General features: G+C 42.1%; 1 protein-coding gene across 1 annotated transcript in view; it reads right to left on the bottom strand.

The window, feature by feature from the left end:
- ME3 (malic enzyme 3) overlaps nucleotides 1-24,695 on the bottom strand; it is a 126,758-nt gene extending 102,063 nt beyond the window's left edge. The window contains exon 1 of the mRNA XM_082774968.1: nucleotides 24,297-24,695. Coding sequence (XP_082631094.1) covers nucleotides 24,297-24,488 — 192 coding nt within the window. The 5' untranslated portion in view covers nucleotides 24,489-24,695. The remainder of the gene's footprint in view (nucleotides 1-24,296) is intronic.
- Between the last annotated feature and the right edge of the window lie 2,427 nt (nucleotides 24,696-27,122).

Consider the following 27,122-nt stretch of genomic DNA (forward strand, 5'->3'; position numbering starts at 1 on the left):
AGAGGACTGGGAATGAAGTAGTGGAATCTCTGAGATTTCTTCACTTTCACATTTTTCCTTTCCAAGCTGTGGAACAGGGGAAAACAAATCAAAGGGTGGGTGGAAGGAGGACATAATAAGAGTCAGCTTGACCAACCAAACCCTGCTGACAGAGCCAAGTATCATCTAGCATCAGTTATTGGCCAAAAATCCCCACTCTGACTTGAATGTGTTCTGTAATTGAAATGCACATAGTTCCAGGCACAGCAGCTAGGCAAAAATGCTGAAACCAGCCTAAGTGTGGTAGAGGTAGGGCTGTGGAGACAGCGCCCTGAGCACAGCGCCTCGAGTATGGATGGCTTTGGATGAACAGGCTGTAAAGTAATGATGAGAGGGTGTGTGAAACTTAATATAACACCACTGTTAAGGCAAGGCTATCCAGAAAGAAATTTTACTTCATAGAAAGCAGCTCCATGTTCCAGAGGTTTGTTGCTGTTGTTGTTGTTTTTCTCTGATGTACACACAAGGAGAACACCTAAAAAAGATCAGTATGTCTCAAACTTCTGCTGGGGGGAACTCTCTGCACACAGGAGGTTTTCAAAAACAGGCTCAGAAGCCTAGCAAGGCACAAGCATCCTTTGGAAAAAGAGCATAAAACCTATCAGCCCCCCGCATTACCAACATGTTTACATGTAGGCCGCTAACAGCACTTATAGGATTTATGCATGTTTCCCTCAGATAAACAGTCAAGACAAAACTGGTGTCTTACAAACCCGGGAAGCTAGGAACTAAAATGCAATGCCTCTTGAAAAATGCTTAATCTATCTAAACTGAATGTCTTTCTGAAGTGCTAACACAAAAAGTTCGTGTCATTCATGCCCATGCCAGGTCTGAACCCCTCCACAGACACCTCACAGTGCCTTTGAACTGAGGCATGCTGAGCGTGAGACAGCTGGCTTCTCGTGGTGATTTAACCAATGAGACGGCTGAAGAAAACATATCCGCAAACGTCCTTTTCTCTTGTTATACAGAAATATATTCTTTTTTTGTAGAAAGGAGACGTGATGGCACTGTACAAATTAGCAGAGCCCCATCAGGGCTCACAGATGCAAGAAATTCTTTCAAAACACGAACACCCACATAGAAAAGGTTCTGCCATGACAGATAGGGGTCTGTGAACTACTACGACTGCAGAGGTTTATGCTCATGAATGAACATTGTTTTTTAGGGCAGAATACGAGCAGCAAGGCCTGCAGATAGCCACTGGTGAGTGCAGCTCCAGCCCTTCCAGCCCCTGAAGGCCTAGCCTGCCCCCTCAGCCTTCCTGAAGCTTATTCCCTCTGCAGCATCCACACAGAGCATGAACCAACCACCTTATAACAACGAAAAAGGGACAAATTGGAAGCAAGATAGACCTAATTTTCAAATTCCCTCTGAACTTGGCTCATTAATTCATGATATTCCTGATTATTGAACATCAATCAAGATACTTTCCTTGACGAGTATCTTTTCTGGAAGGAAGATGAGCTACGATTTGAAACACAAGTCATCACTTATTGTGGGGCTTGTGAAGTACCACTTTTTGGAAGTCCATCAGACTACTTGCCCTGTGTTTAGGACCTCTTCCACCCAGGTATCTCTAATGGAAGTCAGGAAAAAAAAAAAGCTTTTGGGGTCACAATGGTTTTTCAAATACTGGAAGTTTTTGTTGATTCTAGACCACTTAACCAAGCTATAATTTGTGGCTTTAATTCCTCATGATTCACCAACGTTGAGGCAACCCACAAGAAATATAATTTTTGAAGAATTCCTTCCAAATATGTGAGTGGGAAATCCCTGTTTGTTGCACACGGGCTTTTCAACTCTTTGACTCTGTTTTAGACCAGTGTAAAAATCAGCAAGAAGCTGCCACGCAGAGCACATGGGATTCACACTGAAAAGGTGCAGACACAGAGGTTTGTGGAAGCGGAGTTGTGCTGACACCAAAGGGGTCAATGAACTTTTCCATATTCTAAGCTTTTACCCACCATTTTGCAAGCCTTATTAAAGCAAGACACTGTAACACACACACACACACAAAAAAAAAAAAAAAAAAAAAAAAAAAAGGAACCAAACAATTTTTACTTTAATTTATACACCCTATTCCAAAGAACAGAAACAGACATAACAGCACAACCAAGACACATCATCAGGGGCAGTAAGGTAATGTGAAGTGCATTTGCATTTTTGGATTTTAAGACTAGAAATAGACACAGGTTCTAAAATCACACAGAAATTCTACTTCTATCCTTAAGTGATTCACACTGGGATTCATACACCAGTCCCTAGCAAGTATGTTACATAGCAAGTATGTAACACAAGAAACGAGTATCTGGGGTCATCACTTCCAAAAATAATAATAATAATCAAAAAAACACAGTATGAAAAGTATCCTAGCTAAAAAATGGAAATCGTAAGGTGAAATGAAAGACAGTAAATCAGTCTCAGAAAACCCTTGTCTGTATTTTGAGACTTGAAGAAAACTTTGCTAATGAGAACTAAATTGTGTTTATTCATATTAAAAGTAGAACTGCACTTTTCATAAACAATATTAGAGAAAACTGTAGGGGAATAATTAAAAAACATGCACAACAGCTGCTGATTATCAAAACCAGTAATTACCAATAACACATTTTAACTGAAAAACCATGATGTCTCCCAATAACAGTTAGAACCAAAACTTTTGCAGCAGTCATTTATTGTACTGCTGACTCCTGGATGGCCATCTGGGAGCTACATGTCACAGACCATACCCAGGGTCAGCAGACATGCTGTGCTGGATGGTAAGAATTCAGTAGTACGTACACTGGCCTCAGCAGCAAATGGTCTTGGGTAGATTTTGTTAGTACAGATACTGCCTACTTGTATGCTGCATTTTATTTGGGGTTTCTTGAGTTCTTACTTAGGCAGGAATGCAGTACAATACAACATTCAAAGTAGCTCCATCCACAGGAAGTGTTGACTGAAGTATTACCATGAGACAGGAATGAACTTGTGCTGTAAAGCCTGTATTAACGGATCGCAAGCAGATTATGCATGCAAACATTTAATTATGTCATTGAGACTAGCTCTCACAGCAAGGCATGTCATCAGCTGTGGTTTTAAATGAATGTCAGGATGTGTTTGTCAATTAATATTCTAAGGAAGGCTGCCAGTGATCACAACACAGTTGAGATCTGGCAGATTACCTGGAGGTTGAGATAAGTAATCATCCTATGTTGATTGTAGAAGTCAAGCTACATCCTTGCTGGGTATCACACACATAAACCTCTGACCACTTTCAAATACCTTATGGCTCCCACTTCCACAGGGGTTTTTATGCTATTATTTACAGTGCCTACACTTTACAATTGTCAAAAGATTACAAATGCCTCTTCTGACACCATCATATCACCAAAACTCGATGTCTGATGAAGCATGGTGAAGATAAATATTACCAAGGGAAAATCCTCGATTCTTAGGGATATGGTTTAGTGGAGGGCTGTTAGTGTTAGGTTGGAGGTTGGACTCGATGACCTTGAGGTCTCTTCCAACCTAGAAAAATTCTGTGATTCTGTGATTCAAATCAGGCATTTTCCTTGTGTCTTTCTAGATGTACCAGAAAGCTTGGTAAATATGACCAATTAAATGGGTCCAATGAATGGGTTGATTTGTGGCAAAAAGTTTCTCTCTTCTTCCCTTGTTAGCTGAAATGGTTGCCAGATGAATAGGAAATCTCTAAAATCCTAAACTTGACTGTAAATTCCCACCATATTTTAAGTTCTCAAAGGGCAAGAATGGAGAGTCTGATTAGAGCCAGTACTGCTGTGTCTGAGAGATGAAGCTCTCCTTTGTGGTTTCAGTTCTTAATGCCAGTTCATCGCCACTCCAGCTACTGCAGTGTGACCCAACCAAATCTCTCTGGAACAACAGACCCAGGTGCAGTTAAGTGATTCTTTAGCACTTGCTAATCCAAGATAAATTAATCTTAACCAGTAGGATAGAAACCAGAGCACTGTTTGCATTAGCAAACAATCTCCTTTTTAATGTTGATTGTAAGAAATAGCTGTGCTAAATCCATCAGATACCACACATCAATGTGTTGACCAAATATTTAAATAATCCTATGATTAGTCTCAAATTCAGTCTTTTTGGAAATGTCAAGGGGCAGCACTCAGCAATTACAGATTTGCCCGTGGAACTGCTGGACTCCAGAATATTATATAAAGATGAGAAAAGTTGTGCCCAGCTAACAGGAACTTTATGTTTTGATATTTCTATATACATGGAGAATAATCCAATTCAGTCTGAGCAACTTGCTCAGACTGCATAGCTTTATTGAACCCATAGTGAAGATGTCTCATATCTAATGGTGATAATGATCAAGAGATTTGAAGGGAAATGGAGAAATAAACCTAAGAAATTATTAAAATGACATGCAGTTTTGCAAGCGTTTATCCTCATCATTATATTCTTAATGATTCAGCATAGCCGTAGTCATAAAGACTAATTTGTAACAAAATAATTACTTCAACACTAGAGCCAACAAGTCTATATGTATTCATCCTACCTTTGCTCTCCTGAGATATATGAGAAAGCATAAAAGAATAATCCTCTCCTTGACTTTAGGATAGCACAAGACACCTGTACCCGTACCAATTTGCTGCGAAGGGCTCTTGGCACATAATGAAATGATCTAAACGGATCATCTTTGAATAAACAAAGCACACTGTGCCGCAGCTACAGGGTATTTTGCATTTGAAAACCATGCAGACTTCAATCCCTTCCCTCCTGTACAGCATCAGTTTTGCTTTTCCACAATCTGAGAGGCTTACTTTTATTCAAAGATGTATAGCAGTAAACTCACTGAAAAAAAAAAAAAAAAGTATATAAGACTTCAGAACAGAAATATCACCTACTTCTACAAAGTTTTCTAAGTGCTGCTATAAAGCCACGTTCAAGGCTTGTTTTACTGACTGTCCATCCTGTTTACCCCTCAAAGCCATCTAGGGAACATTCCCAGAGTGACCAGGCTGCTATGACTTGGGAAAGGTCCCAGGTACAGTCTGCTTGAGGATCTTTGAATTTCACAAATAATCTGAAGTTGGGCAGCTTACCAGAATAAACAGACAGAACCAGGACCTAGAAGTGCTCCAAGTCAGCTCAAGCACAGTACAGTTAAAGGCACTGCAACAAACTGCTTTTGGTATCACTCTTCATTTTACGTTAAGACAGAGATTTTTACTTCCCATCTTCTTATTTTGTACACCTGACAGTAAAAAAACAGTCATTCCTACTGTTACCTTCAAATGCCTTTCTGACATGTATCTCAGTGTATCTTATTCAAAATAAGATCACAATAATAACATGAAATGTTTCAGACTTCTCCCAGAAGTGTGACAGACTACCCACAGAAGGTATATTCAACCTTGAAGCTGTGACTTACCCAAGCATTTCCATCCAAGATCTACATTCACCATTCATAGAAGGAGAGCTCTACAAAAGATGGCTTGTGCAAATACATTTGGAACGTACTCAAGTCAGCATTTGAAAGCTAGTATTGCTTCGCAGAGATGTTTTTAATTGTAAAATATAGAAAAGTACAAAATAATGGGTTAATACAAAGTATACAAAGCAGACATTTCCAACAGCAGGATAAAAGAACAGGAATGTGGCTTAATAGGTGATAAGAAACACCATAAACTGGTGCCCACTGAATGATTTGCTAATATGACAAGACATACTCAATCTCTTAACCTCACTGTTTAATGGAAGATAAGGATATGCCCTTGAATATTCTTTAAAAGTCATCAATGCTAAGAGGTCAGAGTGATTTTAGCGTGATGTAGAAGACGCTGATGCTTTGCAGATGGCAGTAGCAATGCCTCTTCCTGCAAGAGGATCAGAAGGTTTTAATTTCAGAGAACAGCAGGGGTGAATTAGGACTATGCAAAATAAAGAGGCCAGATTCTGCCAAAAAAACATGGTCTAGGCACAACCATGTGCTTGCTTATGGAAAAAAAAAAAAAAAAAAGCGGTTTCAGACAAATTTTGCACAAAGTCGTACTTTGATGAGTATCCAAATTATATTAAAACATAAACGTTGCCCTGATGCTTCTCCAGGTTCCCCCACTTGCCCCACCAGAAGAAAGCAGCTCTGCAAAGCTCAGTGTTACTCGAATAACTTAAAGACATGAAAAATTACTTTTTTCCAAAAACCACCAAATTCTAAACCACGTTTTTCTTGGAACAGCATTACTAAGACTCAGCATGAAGCAAACATTCTGTTTTTTGTTGTTTTTTTTTTTTTTTTTTCCCTCACTGAAAATCCATGCCTTTGAGTATTTTTACACAGACCAGGTCATCCATGTTCGTATCATTTGTAAATCTCTCCACCACTGAATTTTCCCACCAGATCTCAGAAGAATTTGTGAGCACTGTGTGTCATCCTGAACATGCCATCACTTCCTATGCCCCACTTCCTGACTGTAAGCATCTAAGGTCCTACAGGAACAAAAACCCCAAACATTTACACAATGTTGCTTATCTCAGCTTTCTTTTCAAGCAATACACATCCTTCCTGGTTGTGAACGGCCTGCTATCAAGAAAAGAGAGAAAGTTTGCCATGGCTTTAGTTCCTTGTGTCATGTTTCACAAGCAATCCGCACTATGTTCTTTCTTATTTCTACTTTTGCTTGGTTCCCCCAGCTTCCCAAACCAAGGGAACTGGGACAAGGTAATAGTGAACCAGAAGGGCAAATGTATCAAAATACTAACTTTTGTGCCAAGACTAGATGAACAAGAATTTAACATCTAACTATTTGTGGGTAATTGCGCTTCTATGGAGGAAGAAAGGTTTGTGCTCCATGGCTTAGGAGCAGACCCCATCTCCAAACACCCTGCATGTGTCTTTTTCATCAGTCCTACCTTAGTCAAACTGCTCAGTTACTTCATGGTGCATGAGAAGGACAGCTCAAACTCCTGTGCTAGCATGAGAATGCAGGATAAGACCAATATTAAAATAAGGATCTGTCTTACTGCTTTGGGCCTAACTTTCCTCATTTCTTTCATCCATTACTCTTCTGAATTAGAAGAAAAAAGTGAATCAATTAAAAGAAATTCACATCAGTTCAACAGTGCAAAGCTGAGAGTAAATTTATAGCACTCAGAAGTTTTAATACCTGAAGTGACTGTCACTTTGTACAGTATTACTTGTTTTTATTTAATAAAGCAAACTCCAACTGAACACATTATAGGCTGTCTGAACCTCGTTCTATAAATTTAGTTTGCCTTTGCAGTTGTTTTCTTCTGTCTGGGACTCATTGACATAGAGATGTTATTGTTTATTTTTCTTCTCTCCCCTCTGAATGCAGAGCAGAAGTGCGTCGTCCTTTGTTCCCAGCCCAGCTGTGCTCCCGTAGCGCCACTCCTCAGACAGACTTTGGCCAGAAGACACTCAAGTATAGAGTCTTACAGCAGTGGGATACTAAATCAAAAATATATGCTCCATTTCAGCAACGCACTTTCTTAAACAGCATGAAGCCAACAAGACAACAACTCTGAATACTTTACTGCAAAGGGCTGCAATTACTCATTTGTTTCCCATCAAATTCAATTTGCTTTGGATCTGGTCCTAGACATTTGCTGGAAGGTGTCATTAAATAAAATGAGAGGCAAATCACGCCAATAATCTATTGATTTCTAAGAAATCACTGGCTGTAGGCTGCCCAGTAAGATGCTCAAGCAGCAGCAAGAGGCAGACCACACATCACACCCAGGTCTCTGTCCCACTAGCTCTAAGTACTCACCTTATTTTTTTTCCACCTTATTACTTTTATTATGTAGATAAGGTAATTACTCCAAGTTTACAGGTGTTGGTGCCTGTAATACACACAGTGTACAGATTTTGAACTGTCACAGTATACTGACAGAAATTTTAAGTGATTAATTAAGCATATTAACAGGAAAAAAAATGAAGCAAATTCTGGTAAACAGAATTAAAAAAATCTTCCTAAAACAGCTGCTTACCAGGGCTTGCTTTCTTTGCACATAATTTCTGGGAAATATTTCACAAAATGCTTTACATTTTATAAAATGCCAGTTTGGTGGCAGGGATGGGACATACCAGTTGACACATCACCTGTGCTTCTAACATGCTGGGGCTGAGATCATCACTGGTAGATGAAAGGTGCTCTGACAAGGGAGCTGAGCAAACAGGTATGCTGGCTGCGTGGTTAAGGAATTGATTTTGAGAGACTTGTGCTCACTTACTTGGTCTGCCACAAACACCCCACGTTACCTTGATTAAGTTGAACGCAGTTCCCCACTTAAGTAAGAATAAATGCATTTCCCACAGAAAAGTGCTCCAAAACTAAATGTGACTGTAGAAACATATGGCTCCAACATGATGCCCCTGACTCCTCTATCCTTTCTCGTAAATATACCAGACTGATTCACAGACTGCCTTTGATAATTATTTGATAACAATTGCAACAGAGCTCAAAATTGGCAACATTTAATGCAGCAAATGTGTTAGGACTCCAATAACATGAACGTCAATGCCTCAATGAATCTCATTAAGGAAAAGTAGAAGCTGAATGACACATAGCTTGAAAGTCATGTCATGTACTGAAGGCCTCCAAGAATGAGGAAAAAATAAATTAACCACGAGTACTTCTTCACATTAATTTCATTTCCCCACACACACATCTTGATGGTCAAATTTAGTAGTTCCTACGTTTTACCACAATCTGGCAACTGCAACCAAGGATGATACATCTAACCACAGTCTCACTGGAGTGAAAAAGCGCTTTGTTTCCACTTCATGCTCAAGTTGCAGAAAATTCTAAGTTTAAGTGGTTCATTCTTGATAATGAAGATATTTCTTAATTTGTGGAGCAATAAATAAGTATCTTTACAACTTGTTGTATGTTGTTCCTTCATCTACTATTTGTGAATTATCCAACACTTACACAGATCTCCTCTCTGAAGAATGGAATTTCGTATCTACTCTCTCACATACCAGTATCTCAAGGCATACTCATCATTTCCACATAGATCTTTGATTGGGAGAAAAAATCTTTGCCCCAAGATTTCTGAAAGTCCAGAGGCTGTCTCAGAGCTACAGTCTTATCCACAGAGTTAACGAGTTAACGTGCAAGTGGACAGTAAATCCAATGCATCCATAAGATGATCTGCACCTCTGCATATGTACAAACTACATCCAAAGCAATGATGCCTGGAAATCCCAGGTACGTGGCCATAGAGCGCATGTTGATCAGCTCCAAAATTCCCAGATGCAAGTTATTCTCATGATCTGAACATATCAGACCTCTGTGAATGCACTGCCCAGAAGCATTCTAACTGTGCTGCAGAACCATACAAGGGCACAGTAAAGCCAGCACATTATCTGGCACATTGCTCTCACCATGGAGGTACTTCGTATTTATCTCAGGGAAATCGTGCATGCAAACATAAGAACCTTGGAAATAACCACAAACTCTTGATAGAAGAACGTAAGCTTTTGGTATACAGAATATTTTACCTATTGTTTTGCAGGTGATACCTTTAAACTTTAAATTATATATTTATCAGAAAGTTAAAAGTATCCCGGAAAGGTGTCTGATTCCCTCCCTTTTGTGCTTGCACAGTATCCCTTACCATAGCATGCACACAGCACTGAGAATTTAATGGCATGCAATTAGGAGATACTTTCAATCCACTCTGAATGTGAAGCCAGGTACACTGTTACGTACTAATGTCTGCATCGAGATGGTGTCACTAACTGGTGACAATCTTCAAATAAGGTTCAGCCTAAGAAGCTCAGTTGCCCAAGGAAAAGACTATACGAAAAAGGAGGAATAGCTTTTCTACAGAACATTCTCAGTTTTTTCAGCCCTTTTGGAGCGCTGGTTTGCACTAAGGATCCAGAGTCCTGTCCATTCCTCTCAGTCACTGTGATAAAGCTCTCGATATGCAGCCTGCATAAATGAAAGAAGAGAGATTTAAACATTATTCTCAGCCACAAACTTTTAACACTAGTGTACTAAAATAAGAAAGTTATCGTACAGAAAAAACTGCTACTGATCATGGATGGAGCCTGAGTGACTCTGGGTCTTAAGCTCCAAAGCTCTGAAGCAACAGTAAGAAGTAGGAAAAAAATAAGAGAAAGAATTTATTAAGAGTTTGCTCTAGTACAAACCAAACTGCTGCTGATGAAGAACCTGGGGCTTGGAGACCACAGGAGTGGACGTATGTAGCCAATTTATGAAAGGTGCATCAGTACCCATCACATGTCAAGGGGGTGACAATTATATGGGAGTACACATCCCTTTATATCCTACATTTCAAGCGTGGAGAAGACAAAGGTTCTAGAAGGTGCAATTTGTGCTACTCATCCCCAAATCTGAGACAGTGTCAGATTTGTAACCCTTAGCTTCAGAAAACATCCTTGCTGCATTCAAGACCCACACAGGGCCCAGGTTGGTTCCCTGATCCTCCACCCTGTCCCCTACAGTTACCCAACCACTGCAATACAGTCGTGAGCTATCAAATGTTTGCTATGGCAAAATAAGTCCTTTGGGACAGTGTGAAATCAGTGCAATCAAACACAGCGGTGGCAACCGACACCAGTGATCATTTAACATCAAACTAAACCACAGATTTTCTTTTACCTGAAACCGACACCAAATTCTCAATCTGCAGAAGGTTGAAAAATGTGGAGACTTTGGCAAACATTCGATAGGGCAGTACACACAAAACCCATACAAGTTAAGCACTTCAAATATGTACATGTAAACAACAGCTTCAAGACAAGTTTTAACAGCAATAATTTGTCTATAAACAGTATCAAACATATTTATACTTGACAGGAAGCAGAGCTGCAACAGGCTTTCGGGATTTTAGAGCACGCCAATTGAGAGAGGCTTTTGTGGTAACCTTGGACAATAGCTAGCTCAGTCTTACAAACAGCTCAGATTAAACATTTTCCATCCACCGAGCCAAACCTCTGGAAATAACGGGCACTGGTAATAGCAACTGTGAAGACGCAGTATCTTCTGCACATTTACCAGCAGCCAGGGTGTTCAGCATACTCAAGCTCTGCGTAGAAATAGCAACCCTTAACAATATTAATATTGTCTACTGATAACAGACTGAAACAGTGAGAACTAAAAACAAATTAAAACCACCTTCCTCCATCCACCCTCTTCTACCTCCTTCCCCTGTGTGGCACGGGAGAATGGGGAATGGGAGCTGCAGTCAGTCCCTGACGCTTTGTCTCCACCGCTCCTTCATGGTCCCTCTCTGCCCCTGCTCCATGTGGGGTCCCTCCCACGGGATGCCGTCCTTCCCAAACTGAGCCTGCGGGGACTGCCCACAGGCTGCAGCTCTTCAGGAACTGCTCCCACATGTCTCTGTACCACAGGGTCCATCCCCCAGGAGCAAACTGCTCCAGCACAGGTCCCCCATGGGTGGCAGCTCCCCCCAGACCCCCTGCTCCTGCATGGGCTCCTCTCCATGGGCTGCAGCTCTGGCCTGGGGCCTGCTCCTGTGGGGGCTCTCCACAGGCTGCAGCTACCTCCAGGCCATATCTTACTGGCTGTTATTAGATAATAACATGGGGCAGCTTCTGGATTCCTCACAGAGACCACCCCTGCAGCATCCCTGCTACCAAAACCTTGCCACATAATCCCTACGCAAGCCTCCTCCTCCCAAAGTAGAGAGCTCCCGTACTTCCCCTTCTGTTCCCTGTTTTGCTCTTCCCTCTCTGTCCCTCTCTCCATCTCTTTTGAGTAAGGCCAGGACCAAAACAGGCAACCGAATGACACCGGTTCAAACAGACCAACTGCTCATTCTGTTGCACCATTTCTTTGTCCTTGGGTATCCTGTTGCCCACAAGGTCCTGCAAACAGGCGGATGAAGCCGGCCTTCCACATACAGCCACGCAAAGCAGGTCTGCGCAGCAATGCTCAGGTGCACTGAAGCATAGAGGTGAAATTATTTGCCAGGGTACCTCAGATATCAGCGACAGAGTAGCAGCTCTGGCACAAAGCTCCATTACTGCATCCAATATGTGCATGTTCACAGGATGAATTCATCTCGGCTACCTCAGGATACCCACAGTGCAGGTGTCTGTGGCGAACTGATCACCTCAGGTTCTCCTTACTCAAGGGACAGGAGTGTGAGGCACCTCACCCAGAACATGCCCTGAAGAGTACCCATCTCCCTAGTACCACTCGTCCCGATGATCCCACTGCTGCATGCACACCACAACTCTGGAAGCTCACACATACATGGCTCTTCAGACCGTCTTGGATAGGAAAAGCTTGTGCTACCTCAAAATTAAGTTTTAATCTTTGCTTTCAAAGCCATAAAGGATTTCCCATAGTCTGAAATTACTAAAAATATTGAAATTGCTAAGAACCTGAAAGGGAAGAGGCTCCCAGGACTTGAAGCAGATCTGGCTTGGGCCCCGTAGCAGGGTTCACTGCAAGCAGCCCAGACCGTCAGTGCAATTTTTTAATGCTAGGCAAATCAAAACCAGCACTGAAGTGACCAAGTGACTATTTTATCAACAAGACTGAAGTTTGTGCCTGCCCCAAGCACACTTGATCCAGTGCCACAGTTCAGAGATTAAATAATGACGATGCCAAACGAAAGCACTGAGGAAGGTTTCAGCTGTTCATTGCTTCCTATCTGTAACCCCATTCACTGCTCTTCCCTGCTCCAGCACTGCAGAACACTTAAGGTCCTGTGAACCACTTTATTTATTCTCTGACAAAAAATAAAAAGCTAAAAGCATCCACTTCACTGAATTTGCTGTTCCTCAGGAAACACTAATTGAAAACTTTTTGCCCTGCGTTACAAATTGCAGTGCAAATATTATGATTCTGTAAGTCAAACAATATTAATATCCCTTTTTCCCTGCTGGAAATCCTAATAAATGCTACGGGGGTTTTCAGCTTTGCAGGAAGTGAAACTGCTGGATTCTCGTATACTTGTGTATTTGGCTGCAGTGGGAAACTCATTTTGCAGCTCCACCAAATCTCAGTTACATTCCTACAAGCCAAGCAGTTCAGCTGCCAGTCAATAGGACATTTGACCTTGCACAGAAACCTGAAAGGCACTTGTACAAAACAACAAGATCTGATTACAGTTGCGCTCCCACTGCCAAATCCATTAAAGCTTATCTTTAAAATGCAATTAGCTTTTAATAAGTGCCCAATGCCAGAGGTATTTTCCAGCAGCAGCCAGAGTCTTGCTGCTGTTTTCCAGCACCTTTGCATCACTTCTTTTCTATTTATATGACAAATGATTTAGTTAGCTCTATTTGAAGATATAACATGCTACACCCAAAACACCTACTTGCCTTTAGGGAGTGCGGCCCAGTTTCAGTGCCAGTCATGCATTTATTCGGGTTTCATAATCCCAGTTACCCCTGACCAGTGACCACTTGCAAGGTCATAATTCAAAGGCGCTTTTGTGCGTTTTATGAAGCAGCTACAAGAGCTGTGCAAGGCAGCCTCAAGCTCTCCACAGGATCTCATGTAGTGCACATCTTTCATTCAGTCCAGCTCTTGCCTGCGTGCCAGAGGACAGATTTTGGCATTGGAAAAGTAACACTTTAAGTTGGTTGTCTCAAAGCTCAGAAGGAAGATGCAGCTTGGACAGATGAGGCCAAGATAAGGAGCACCACAAAGTACTTTTAATTTTTTGGGACATGTTAACTATGGAATCGGCTGAAGCCTTCAGTGATTCTGTATCAACAGAAATTGATTATATTGGCAAGTTCTATTTTTTTTCTTTCAGATTTTGACTTAAGCAATTAGTATGCATAAATTTTTGTTTCCATTTTAGTTACTATCTCTTAACAGAGCAATATGGTAAAATTTCACACTACGCTATCTTTAATCTTATCCTTCTGTGATTAAACAGTGTCGCATCTTGAAAGGTGCAGTTGGTTGGTCCTAAATTTAAGCAAGGCTCAGTGAAAAGTTGACTGAAATCAGTGGAAATTCTCCCAATGGCTTAAGCCTATGTTGCCTTTTAAAAACCAAACAGCAGTGTTCAGGGATACCTCTGTGCTGCAGCAGGCATTTTTTTCCCCAGACATAAGCCAGTAAAAGCTGCTGGCATCAGCACATGAAGTGAAAGGCATGTCACACATGTCTCCTTCTAATAAATACTGCTGCACATCCCAGCCTAGGCAATCTACCAAGCCTAAGAGGAATCTATTGCATGTGTGAAATGAGAAACAAGTCCCAGTGGTATGTGCACTGAAAATCCTCCAAACTTAAGGGGGAAAAAAAACACAACAACTTTTATTATTCTTTGAGCAACTGAATTTATGTTTGAACATGGTGTACTTGAGAAGCTTATAAGACGCCAATGTAAGCAAATTCCCTAGTGAGTATAAAGTAGCAGATACTGCAGAATGCAAGCCATCTGCATTGGGATCAACATTAACTTATGCTTGAGAAATTTTCTGTGGATGCAACTACCTGGAGCACATGGTTGGATCTAATCATCGCTTTCTGGCACCATCACCCAGCCTGCCAAGCCCTCTGCCTGGCACTGGGAGAAGAGAGATGACTTTTCAATTCTTCTTTTCAACGCTGCTCACTTCACACATTTTCAGGTCCCCTTGCACAAACTCCATCTCTCACCCAGAAACCACCTAAACAATTCTGGGAGAAGGATGAGTGGTTTTTATGATCCTACAACTGTTGTACAGCTCTTTTCTCTTCCCTACAGGAGTCTCTGCAGGAATTCAGCCTTTGTGCCTTTGTGCACATCACACTAGTCAAATTGTTCACCCTCTCAGCTGTGGTATGTTTTTTTGCATTGAAAGAGTATCTGTTTAAAACAAACAAACAAACAAACAAATCTAAACCAATGTACCAATGATACCTTTTTAGACTACATTTATATTTATAAACCCTCATATAACATAAGGGAAGAGAATATCCTTGGTCCCTCCAGTAACTGTGATCTGGGGATCTGATTTACAGAAGAGGTTGTTTTATGCCAGCAATTAGCTATGGAAAAAATGGCAAGATTAACTCATCTAATTACCTGAAAGGTAGAAAATGTCTCACTGGGGAAGTTTAGGTGGTTTTTGCTTGCTTGTTTTTTAAATTGGACCAACTGATGTAGTTGGGGATAAGAAAAAATTGAGTTCCTAGAAGAAAAGCTGTGAACATGAAAATCCCAGGTTTTACCTTTTTCTCCCCCACATAAACCAGTTATAAAGTACATCATCTCTCCCTCCAGCCCCTGCCCTGCCTACATGCTTAGATCAGCCTGACAACAGAAACTAATAATCTGGACACTTCCAGAAATGACAGGACTTGGCACGTATAATACATGCGCTCATTTGCAACTAATCCTTGCTAAAATTACCCATAGGTTTAACATCAAACCCTGCAAATGAAGATTAAACAGAGTTTAATAGTTTCCACAATGAATTTAACCACATGGGGAAGTGACAAATCCATTAGCCAGGCCAAAGAGTTAAAGTTCAAGATGTCCTGTCCAGGAGAACATAACACTGCTGGATTTAAAATAACTAATTCCTTCCTCTGTTGAGAAACACAGTAAAGCCTAAATAACTACATGTTTTATGAGGCTGAACAGAGTTAATCCATATGGACAGGTTACAAAACAGACTTATCACTTTATAAGCTGGACACAGATTTTTTTTTCTCTGAGATGTGGAGCTAATCTTCTTTATAGAATACAAAAATTTACTGAAAATCTGTTTTGGTTCCATAGCAGATGTTAAAAAAGGATCAATGCACAAACAAGAACTGCAAAGGGAAGCGAAGCAGAAAATTTTGATATGCAGAAAACGTCTGTGTTGGTGCTATTTTCTTTGTCAGAACCCTAGTCTGCAAAGTTTATGTCTGTGCTTTGTGTTTGGCAGCTGCAGAACTATAAAAAGCTTTGTCATTTAAAAAAAATAATAAAAGAAAGATATTGTATTAGGCTGACAATATATGCCATTTATCAAAATGTCATGTTGTTTGGGGAGACAGATAGCAAGCAGGCCTCAAAGAGGAGGTTAAAAATTAAAAGCATGCTCATCATCTCTGCTGGAGCACATTATGAGCTGGAAGTAGTGAAGTTTGCTGTTGTGCTAGGTCTTCTATTGAAAGGGACAGAATTCCAGAACAGTGTTTATTCTTCCCCAAGAATCAAGACACGTCTGACCCACTCACAATGGCTCTAAAGCTAAGTAAGTCCCAAAATAATTTATTTGAGTAAAAACTACAATGGGCTGCCCAATGTTTGATAGCAGGTCTGATAAGGTTGTGAGAAAAAGGCAGAAAATTAAGTAGCAGCCAGAGGGAAAACAAAAGACAAAGCAAACACTTCTGTTTTTCAACCTGACCTGTCTCCTAGATTTTGCCTTTGTATCTCTGGATCCAGAACCCCTGGGATAGTTAAAATAACCATTTGCCTCTTAGCTCCCTGCACCCTTGATTAAAACCAAATGAACAAAAACGACACAAAACAGGACAATCTGTACTCCTGCACACCACTCGCTTGATGCTCAAAATGCCTGGATGCTGTCTGCACGGGGCATATGCTGGCAGTGGCACTCTTGGAACTGAAGACAAAGTAAAACCCTGAAAGCAGAGAAGAGTTGCCAAAAGCAGAGGTTTGCACAGCACTTGCAACAGCCAGGCAAGTCTGAGTGCGTGTAGGGAGGTTCAGGAAGGCAAACCAGCATCATCAATAGGAAGTCCAGGAAAAAAAAACAAAACACCCCTAAATAACAGAGAAGCTGAAATACTACAAGCAGTCATAACTTCCTCATGCAGCTACAGGTATCAATAAGTCCAATTGCTTGTTGCAAGCTCACGGACTGAAGGGCATCACTCACAGTCAGACCAAACTGGGCTCTCACTCACGTTTATGGAGCCCAAGTCTTTCTCTGTAAGCATAAGGCACATCTGTGGACTCGTGTTCCAGTACATTTTTTTACTAAAGGGAAAAAAAAAATGGTTAATCAACTTCAGGGTTCTGCAGCTGCCATGAAAACTAAGAATTATTTATGGAGGGAAGTGCGAGGGGATAAATAGGCTATGGCAAGATGAATATTAAAGTGCTTTAATCTGAAAAAAAATACTTTTTTATTGCAGTGAATTCCATTTATTGTGCTCTAAGTTTCAAAATATACAGTACCATTTGTAATCATTATGCCCTTTTACATGCCACATAAAAGCTATGGAATTTCTGCTGATTTAAATAAACTGCAGACTATGCTTGATTGTGCCAGCAGATGAAGCACAGAACAGAAACAAGGTGTAATATGGTGATTAGACAGAGAAGATTAAGGGTCAAACTACCCAGCTGAGGTCATCCAGTAATTTTATAAAATGAGCTTGCATATCTAAGCCCACCATAAGCCTAACAAAACCCATTTTTGACACTCACCTATCACCAGTATAATTCAAGTGGTAAAACTGGGGCAAAGTAGCACTTTTTATATCAAACACTCTCAGTATAATACTTTATAGTAAAGGAATTGAAATCCATGTGCTGCTCCTGCTAAAGTAAAACTGTTAGAAAGTTGGCATTAGTGTAAAGGACTTTCAGGTATACAGAACACAAAGTCCCACCAGCTAGGGGACATTTCTCCCTAGCAGAAGGGACCTTGTGGACTGAGACCCAAGCCCCTGAATCCCAGCCACTCAGTTTATCATACCACCAGGTTTACAATCAGACCACAGAAGTCACTGACCAGTTTCCACCTCTCAATCTTGTGAAATTGCTGGGTTGGTTTGTTTCTTCTTTAAAGGCCCCACCTTTCCTTTCTCAGCTCTGAGTTCATGCCAGTAAGAGCAGGTTGAGTGTTCCCCTGGAGGTGGCTGCTATAGAAGGTAAAGATTAATTCCATTTATGGGCTTTTTATCCAAAACCAAATCAAATTGAATTTGCCCTAGGTGCATTTTTTTTTGTTCAGCCAGATCTAAGACCCACGATAAATAAACAAATACATAAAAAATAACCACTCACAGGTCAAACTCTGCCATGAAACACTACAAAATTGCTGAGACCCATCTGTTAGTGACCAACTGCATGACAAATCCATCTCAAAACAAAACCAGCTTACAAAATTTTGTTCTTTGCTTCATCTTGCAAGTTAGTACTGCCTTTCAGCAGCTTTAGCCAGATCACCACCCGTTCTGACCAGCACCAGTAACTCATCTGTAGCACTGCAGCACCCAATTGCTAACGTCAAGGCCATATAATGTCCTGCTATTTACGTGGGGCAAGGTTTGAAGCCTGCTGAGGTCAGCAGAGTGAAATGTTTACAGGACCCACATATAATATGCTCAGCCTTACCTTCAATATCCACAGGGTTTCCAAAGTAATCAACTGGTTGGTTGCCACACGCTTCACTAGATGCAATAAACAGGAATGCTGAACATGCACCATTCAGCCCTGGATCCCTTGTAACTGCAACAATATCGATTTTCATAGTATTGATCAAACAGCTTGTGTTGCTTCAAGGCAATTCTTACTCAAGTGTCAAAAAAGCCTGGTGCACTCTATCAAACAAGAACTATGTTCAAACTCCGCTCTGCCCCTACACCAAGCCATGGCTGGTGTAAGGATTAAGGCTTCTCTTAGGGAAAGGATATGATAAAGGGAAAACAACATAGGCAGCTGCCAAACTCATAAAATTCCACAGCTTAAAGGCAATTTGAAAGGCATTTTTATGATAGAAACTGCTCAGAAGACAGAAACAAGTATTTTGGTTCGAGTCCCATTTTTTCTCTGTTAATACCTTATGGTGGCTATGAGCATAACCCCAGCACCTATAAGAGCTGCCTGACCGATATGTCCAAGACCCCTCACGACATTTACATGTGCTGAAGGCAAAACAAGCCTTGAGGTGCTACAGGGCTGCTACAACACAGACAGGGTCAGGGGCTGCACGAGCACCCCTCTTGGCAGCAGCAGCCTTCCTCGGCATTTCCAAGCCCTCCCACTCTGCCCCCGAATTATTACCGGGCTGCCAAAGCAGACAGCTATTCTTGGCAAGGGATTAGGCAGCGGGACAGGAAGGCAGATGGCCTCCTGGTTTGGGAATGATCAGGGAAAGGGACTGGACTCCAAGCTGGGCAAGCAAAGGGACTGTTGTAAGCTGCCGCCAACACCAAAAGCACCACCAACAGATTTAGTTTGGGTGTAATTTGCTGACCAGGCCAAGTTGTCTTGGCCCCTTGTCTTCTCAGCTGGGGCTTAGCTTGGGTTTGGGGTAACCTGTGTGCTGTAGGGGTTGGCCAAGAATGTGTCTTCTTTGCTGTCCCTAGACACCAGAGACCTAGCAGGTTCACCTGTGTGAGCATCCTGTCTCCAGCAGCACCCATAAACCTCAGGAGTAAATAGTGCAGGCAAATCGGACACTTTTCCTCTGCACTCCCATCCTTCCTTTATTTTCCATTTGGAGACTCTCCCAGCCAGGTGTGGTTTCAATGTATTTAAGAACCCTCAGTGGGCTTTTTTTTTAATTAAAAATCCAGTGTCCTCTAAGTAGCCATAGATTCCTGACAAGCTAAGAGGGCAGCCTCCAGACTCTGCTCATCTCACACTCTTACACTGTAAAACACAAACAGATGTTAAGTTAACAAGCGCTGGGAGTCACACAGCCACTGAAAACCCCTGTGCCGTCCCCAGAGGTTAAATGTCTATTGAGACCCACAGACAGACAACAGGAAACTCTAGTTGTAAGAATATAACAACCATGTGAGCTTACATCAGAGATTTAATCATTTAAAAGTGGAATCCTGCCTCGATTTAATCTTGCCAACTCCCGTTTCAGAGGCACTGCTCTCGTGCTCATTACTAAGTTTGTTTAAATGCAATCACTCTACTAATCCAGCTACTTTTAGGCTGGTTTCACCATAGTTGCTGGGTACAGCCATGTGCAAGGCTATCATTTTGTCTCAGCTGCATCGGCAGATCACTGACACCGTGTTCAAAGAACCCTCAATTAGCTTAATTCTGATCCCAACAAAGCTGAAGGACAAACAAACCTGCATTGTAATGCTGTGTGCAGCAGTAAATCCCAAAGCTGCTGCAGAAACCTACAGCAGTTAGTTGTCAAGTTTCACTCTTACATTTGCAGACTGGTATTTTTGTTTTGATAATTCTTTATCACACATTTCATGAAATCAAGTGTGTATGTGCACCGAAGAAGTACAGGCTGTTATCCAGATGTATACAGAAGGCCCCACACTCTTTGCACTGCAGCTTGCAGAAAAATGTAGTGTGTTATCAGTTAAACATCTCAGCCCTTGAAATGCAGCAATAACCCGCCACTTTGAGAACTAACTGACCTCTAGATTGGCATCTGCTTGTTATGGCAGCTCTCCCAAGAGGCATGACTTACGCCAAAGCTAAGACTTCTAGGAAAACACGTGAAGTGCCATCAACCTTCCAAGCGAACAGTGCAGAACCTGTGGCAGTCTGATGTCATGAACAAAATTATAGATGATTTTGGACAAGGTAAGATTTTTTTGAGTCCCTACAGGTCTGTAGTCAAACTGGGAATTGTTCAGCTGGTGAGTTTAAACCTCAGCTCAGTCTGTGTTTGTTAAAACACAGAGAGGGCATGTGGATGTGACAGAGCTCCTGGCAGAAGTGGGGAGTCACGAACAGCACATCCAAGATGAACAGAACTACACAGATGCTAAGAACAGCAGACAGTGTCAGAGAGAGGAGACAGCATGGCCATGACCATACCAACCACAAGGCAACATGGAGAAAGACAGCCATGGGTAGGATGTGCCTCATCTTTCCTTCCAGGATCCGAGTGTTGAAATAACTTCTCACAAGGCTGAGGACAGGCTCATTTCTCAGCAAGCCCAGTACTGCTGCTGCCGTGTCAGCAGGGCACTTCCTTAAACTTGTCCAAGCTTCCAATAAATCTTCTTGGAGCTCAGTTTACACTTGGATCTCCACAGAATGGTCTCACCAGCTCTCTGGGGTTGTCTGATATCTTTTTTTTTTTAGGATTTCCAATTCTGCAGCATTCAAGGGCAGGAAAATAGGAACTACTTTATGAAGTGCTTCATAAGAACATGTGACAAGCCCTTCCTTCTATTATTTCTGTGACTCTTTCATCAGCTGAGAACAACTGCTATTGCCTTTTAGGTCCACAAACACCCTCTGAGAAGAACACTGACAATTCCCGAGTCCTGCCCTTGGATCAGACGGGGGTTATAACTCTTCAAAACACAAGGAAGAGCAGTGTTTGAATTGTACAGTAACATGCAGAATGCTCATGCACAACATAGATGAAGTTCTGTCTTCAAAGTTCTTCCTACTGCCAGAGGATTTAAGCTACAAGATTCCCTTGCTCGTGACCTCCCCAGCGTCACAGGAAGTCAGAGACATAACTGATAATTGAGCCAAGTCTCAGAGGTGGAACCCAGTCTCGCCTTAGCTGCCAATCAGTTTTTCCTCTAAATTTACTCCAAAATGTGATAGTTAAGCAAGCTCTTATACACAATGCAATACATAGACTGGCCAAATAATTTAAGAACTGGAGGCCACTCATTCATAATCCATGCTTACTATGGTGCTGGCACTCCTTACATCACAAAATCCAGCTAACTCCATGGAGTAAACAATGACCAAATAAAAGAAACAAGTGCATATTTCTTATGTCCATCACCAGCTTTTTCATTTTTTTTTTCATCTCATGCAGGTTTGGAAAACAGATGAGCATTTCAGAAGACAGCTTGCTTTTAGTGAGAGAGTATTAGACAGGACCTGGCAGCAGTGACTTCTAAGTTTGAAAGGCTTGTACAAAGCAGTTCCGACCTAGTAATCAAGCAAAGACTTGAATCAATAACCTCAGACTGAAAATCCGTATGTGATTCTGCTGGAGGGACACAGTCAACTTCATTCAATAAACCAACCCATACTTCACTGCTTTAGACCGAGTCTTTAAACTTCACCCAGAAGCTATAAAATAGCCAGTGCATTGAATAAAGCGATAAAGCACTTGCTGCCCAATGCCTTACTTAAAAACAAACAAACAAACGAACAACAAAAAAAAACTTTTTCAGAGGTTCTTGGAGAGATGTGAGGACTATGCCCCACACTGAAGCCTTCAATCAGATAAAAACTTAGATAAAAGCAAGAGCCACTTTAGAAAAATGGCAATGACCCCCTGCTACTAGAGGTGTAAACAGTAAGTACTATATGATGAGATTACAACAGCTGAAAACCTATCAAGATCTCTAATTCTGATTTACAGTACTGTGGCAAGGCAGAATGAAGGGCCATCAATCACACCTTGACCACATATGAGCTGCCTGAAATATCCCATTTCAGCTGAACACAGTTAATCCCTTAGCTACTGCAACAAACTGTAAAGAACAAACTGAAAACAGTTCACAGCTTTGGGAACAGGCTGAACGTTTACCACCAACTAGTTACCTAGGTGCATAAACTGGCAGTCCTTATCTCTTACCACTGATGTCAGCCTTTCTTCCTCACGTGGATGTTCTCAGGATGACATACTGATGATTGTAAGGCCTGTACTGACAGAGGAACGTAACATAAACAGCAAACATCCAGGCTGGAGACCAGCTGGGAGATTTCTCATGGCCAATTAAGCATGGCACACTAGAATGTAATTTACCTCCAACAGAAGCAGTTTTGTTTTCTTCTCTTCACATGGGCGAAAATTTGAGTTAAAGAGAAATTCTTTCACTGATAGGGGAAAAAGCCTTCAGAAAAGCACCAAACGCGACATTCCAAATCTTTTTTTGTGGAAGTTAAGTCAGTTTAAGAAACGTGATAGATTCAACCAGTTATGCATTATTACTGCACTACATGGAGCAAAGGTCAAAGTATTAATTTTTCAGTTCATGTTGTTCTATGTAATGCTACTAGAAACATTAGCAATGTTATCCCATAACTATCACTGAATACCCAAGAGAACAAGCCAGATGCTGAAGAAAAAACTCTCTAAACCACATAAACAATTGTAATTCATCAGCATTAAGATGATAGTTGACAATTCCTCTTCTCTTCAGTCTTACAGACTTTCGCTGCATGATTCAGAACAGATTGCCTGCAAAGCTGTTGAATATTCAATAACATCCTGCGACACTGTCCTTAGGGGTGCACCTCGATGAATGCTGCAATGGCACTAGGAGACAGGAGCTCGGCATGTCCCATACTACATAAAGTTGTGATCTGAACAGCCTACAGTCCAGAAATTGACACAGGAGGCGGATAAGTAGTCTCAGCCCTGTCAACTATCGACACCGTTTTTAATATGTGCATATTTTTAAGATACCTGTCCTATTTGAATTTATTTCTAGCAACATTAACACAAGAAACTGGAAATCCAACATTCCTGATTTATGTATTTCTGTAATTCCAAAATTCACATCCAGACTTTTTGGGTGGCTCAAGCTATGGAAAAGGATAGAAAAGTAGTATGAGGCTAAATTATAGGATCTGATTTTATACAGCTTACAGACTTTGTTGAACACTCTTCTCCTAAAACTTCTATTTTTATTAAATATGAACAAAGCCCAACGTATAGGTTCAGCAGTTCTGAGGACGTCTCCCTCTGAAATTTACTGCTACGGATGTGCAATGAAAGGGAAGCTTTACCAGAACAACCAAATACGCTTGTCTTAAGACGAAGATGATCAATTCCACTACTAACCAGAAAGTATATCAAAATATCCTAGGTTGGTATTAGATTTTTAGGAGAGGACATGCTTTCTCCGGCTCCATTAGCTCACCGTGAGTTGGAAACGAGCAGCTTTTGGTCCTGGCTGATGGCACTTCTGACCTACCGGGGCTCTTCCAGCACCACCACGGCTGGATGGAGCAGCAGGTGAAGAGAAGCAGGGTGACCAGCTATGAAGGACAAAATCAATGCCAACCCAGAAAGCGACCACTTACAAAGCCATCTCTGTTCGCTGTTGAGTTGAACTCAGTGGGAGAGGTCCCTGCACCTCCATCCAGCATTTCCCCGCAGGGCAGCTCCTCGGGGATGGGTGGTCAAAGACAGAAGCACCTTTGGGTCAAGGCACCTGCCACCGAAACCAAGCACCTTCCTCACCACCCACCCACCCCAGAAACCACTTCCAGCCGCTGTGCCCAAGCCCTTTACCCCTCTGCACCCCAGCCGCCATCCCCCGAGTTCACAACCCCCAGACCCTTCCTCCAGCCCCCACCTCGCCCCCCACCACCACCAGCACCCGGCCGGCCGGGGAGCGGGGAGCGGAGGGGAGGCAAACAGCATCTACCTTATTGAGGTGGGGGTTCCTGGTGATGTCGTAGCCTCGCTTTTTGACAGCCAGGGCCTTGCCGTGGGTATAGGGGCTTCCCCCAGCCTGGCTGCCGCTGCCCCGGGCGGCGCTGAGGAGAAGCAGCCTCCGGCCGGCCCCCGCCATCCGCAGCAGGCGGGCTCCGGCCCCGCCGCCGCACAGCGGCACCATGGCGACCTGCGGCACGGGGACAGCGGGGACCCGGCGGAGCCCGGGGCGGGCAGGGCGAGGCTACGGGGCGGGCACCGCCTCCCGACCCAGCCCGGCCCGGCCCAGGTGCGAAGCGAAAGGAAACCCAGGAAGGAGATGTCGGCTCGACCCCGCGGCGGTCGCCTCCTCCCCCGGCTACCTGGGAAGGCTCGGCCGCCGCCGGCGGGAGGAGGAACGGGGGGTGCCCGCCTGGGCCCCGCCTCTGCCGGGGAGAGCGGGGCTGCCCGCCCCTCGGCTGCATGAGGAGCGGGGCTGGCTCGGCCCCGCTTCGCTTTTCCTCTGATTTGGGGTCTGATGGAGCCCCCAGCCCCTCACGGCTCTGGTCTCAAAGCCGGGAGCGCCTTCGTGCCCCTGGGCTGCGAGGGGTTCAGGCCCAGCCTGGGTCGCAACCCAACCCACCCCACAACCCGTGGAAAGACGTGACCATTCGCTGCTAAGGATAAAGTACTTAATCTCCCAGTCATTATTTTTTCTAAAATTACTCTCAGGTACCACAACTGGAGGTGCTGCCTGTCGTGGAGCTGGGGGCATCTGCTGCAGCAAGATGTCTGGAGCCATGAAGACTTTGTTGGAGAGGGTCACGGATTGCTTGCCCTTGCCAAACTAAACAATGATGTCTCTCCCTATGGATTTGTATTTTCTCCATTAAACTTAACAAAGTGAATAATAAGAAAAAAACTAGACCCATAATGTGAAGAGCGCAAAGGCACTGTGACCTTGTTCTCTTTTAGCATTCGTCTTGTTTCTGGAGTTGAGACACCCAAGACTGTTTGAGGCACAAGAACCTCTTTTCGGTTTGGGGTGTGTTACAGGCACTTTTGAAACCCTCAGACATCATTGTACTGGCAGAGGCATCAAAAAAATATATGAAAAAGTGAAACTTACTTTCTAAAAACAAATCTTTTTATCTAACTGAGGCACAAGTGAGGCAGAGCGACTTTCTGATTTTACCTATTATTACATACACCCATAGCAACAGGGCCTGCAGACTTAAAATCTTTTTACAGTTATCCTTTCCCAGCTTCCCAGGGATGTACCCAGATGCTGCTAGAACTTTTCAGCAGACAGGGAGTTTGCTGCAGGGGCCCTGACAAGATAGGTGCTGCAGAACCTTGTTTTCATGCTGTGGTCCCTGGGCAATGTGCAGGATTGTCTGCATGGTATGGACAGAGCGTATAGCTTCTTGGAGGAGTTGCACTTAGTCATTAGAAAGTAATTAATAAGGACTTTTATGTTTTGCCTCTTCCTGAAGTGTGAGCATGGGTAGTTAAGCATTTCAATCTGCTTGTTGTCTATATAGTCTCTCTATATACACTATACTGTATTTATGTTTTGTATACATGTATCCAGTATACATTATGTATCTTATATATTTTATATATACATTTATATAACACAGGAAGCTATAAATGCTAAATACTATAGAGGAAGCATAAAATACTAAATATGAATGTTATCTAGAGAAAACAACTTTTTTTTTTCTTACAATAATGGTGTTTTATTGAGGAAAGTGTTAGCACAGAATGTTTTCATTCCCTCAGAGGTGTTCCAGTTTTTCAGAGGAGCTAAAATCCAAATTAATTGATTTTGATTAAAAAAAAAAAAAGTATAAGAAAGTAATTTACTCGGAACAGATTTGATAAGAATCTTTTACTGTGTGAATTGACTTTTGAGTTTATTTTACTACATCTAATGCATTTAAAAAAAAAAAGTTCCCAAGTTTCATCTGAAATAAATTAGAATGTTTAGATCAACCCGAACAAAAACAACTTTTACTGGGTCTTTTGCAGAATTGATTGCTGAAATTTATCTGTAGCAAATAGTGAAGATATAACACCTCCCTGTTTGGGAAGAGTGCAGTACATTGATGGCTTCTTTATCTACAGACCATATTGCCTGCAGTTTCCCAATCCTTAAAAATAAAAATCATATTAAAGACAAGATGTGAAAGCACAAACATCACCACAGTACCACAGAAAGCAGACAGCAATATTGAAAAATAAATTTATGGTCCATGCTTGCTTGATAAAAAACAAGGAAGCTGTCAGAGAAGAAAAGAAAACATTGGAAGGTCTTTCCCACGCCATGGGACTGCTGGCTAGTCTGATAGCTTTGGTCTGTTCCAGGATGGTGTACGGAACTGTCATTTCCTGAATTTGTATCTCAGTGAGGGAAGGTAACTGTGACACCTCATCAGGTTGGGCTCCAATTTTCTGATCACCACAGGAATTTTATTCTGTTTCTTGGTGTTCCTTAATGTGCCTTCTCAAAACTAGTGAATCTCAGCTTCTTTTTGTATGAACAAAAAAAAGGTGTTCTTTAGCAGAACACCTTTTCTGCTAAAAATGCCCGTAAGATAGCACACAGTGAGCTAAATGAATAATGAACTGATTATGACTGAAAGGATTTCACATCGTTTTCCCAGAAATAAATCATTTTTTCCTGCCTAATGCTGTTCCAAAATACATTAAGATAAAGAGGCTTCGTAGTTTGTTTGGAAGGTTGTCAGACAACATCTTCCCAAAGCAGCAATCTGAAATTAAGAAACCTCCCAAAGAAGTTTGTTCATCGTCTGGCTGGGGGCTCATTTTATCC

This window comes from Aythya marila (genome assembly GCF_965140915.1).
Source record: "Aythya marila genome assembly, chromosome: 1".
Classification (NCBI taxonomy): Eukaryota; Metazoa; Chordata; class Aves; order Anseriformes; family Anatidae; genus Aythya; species Aythya marila.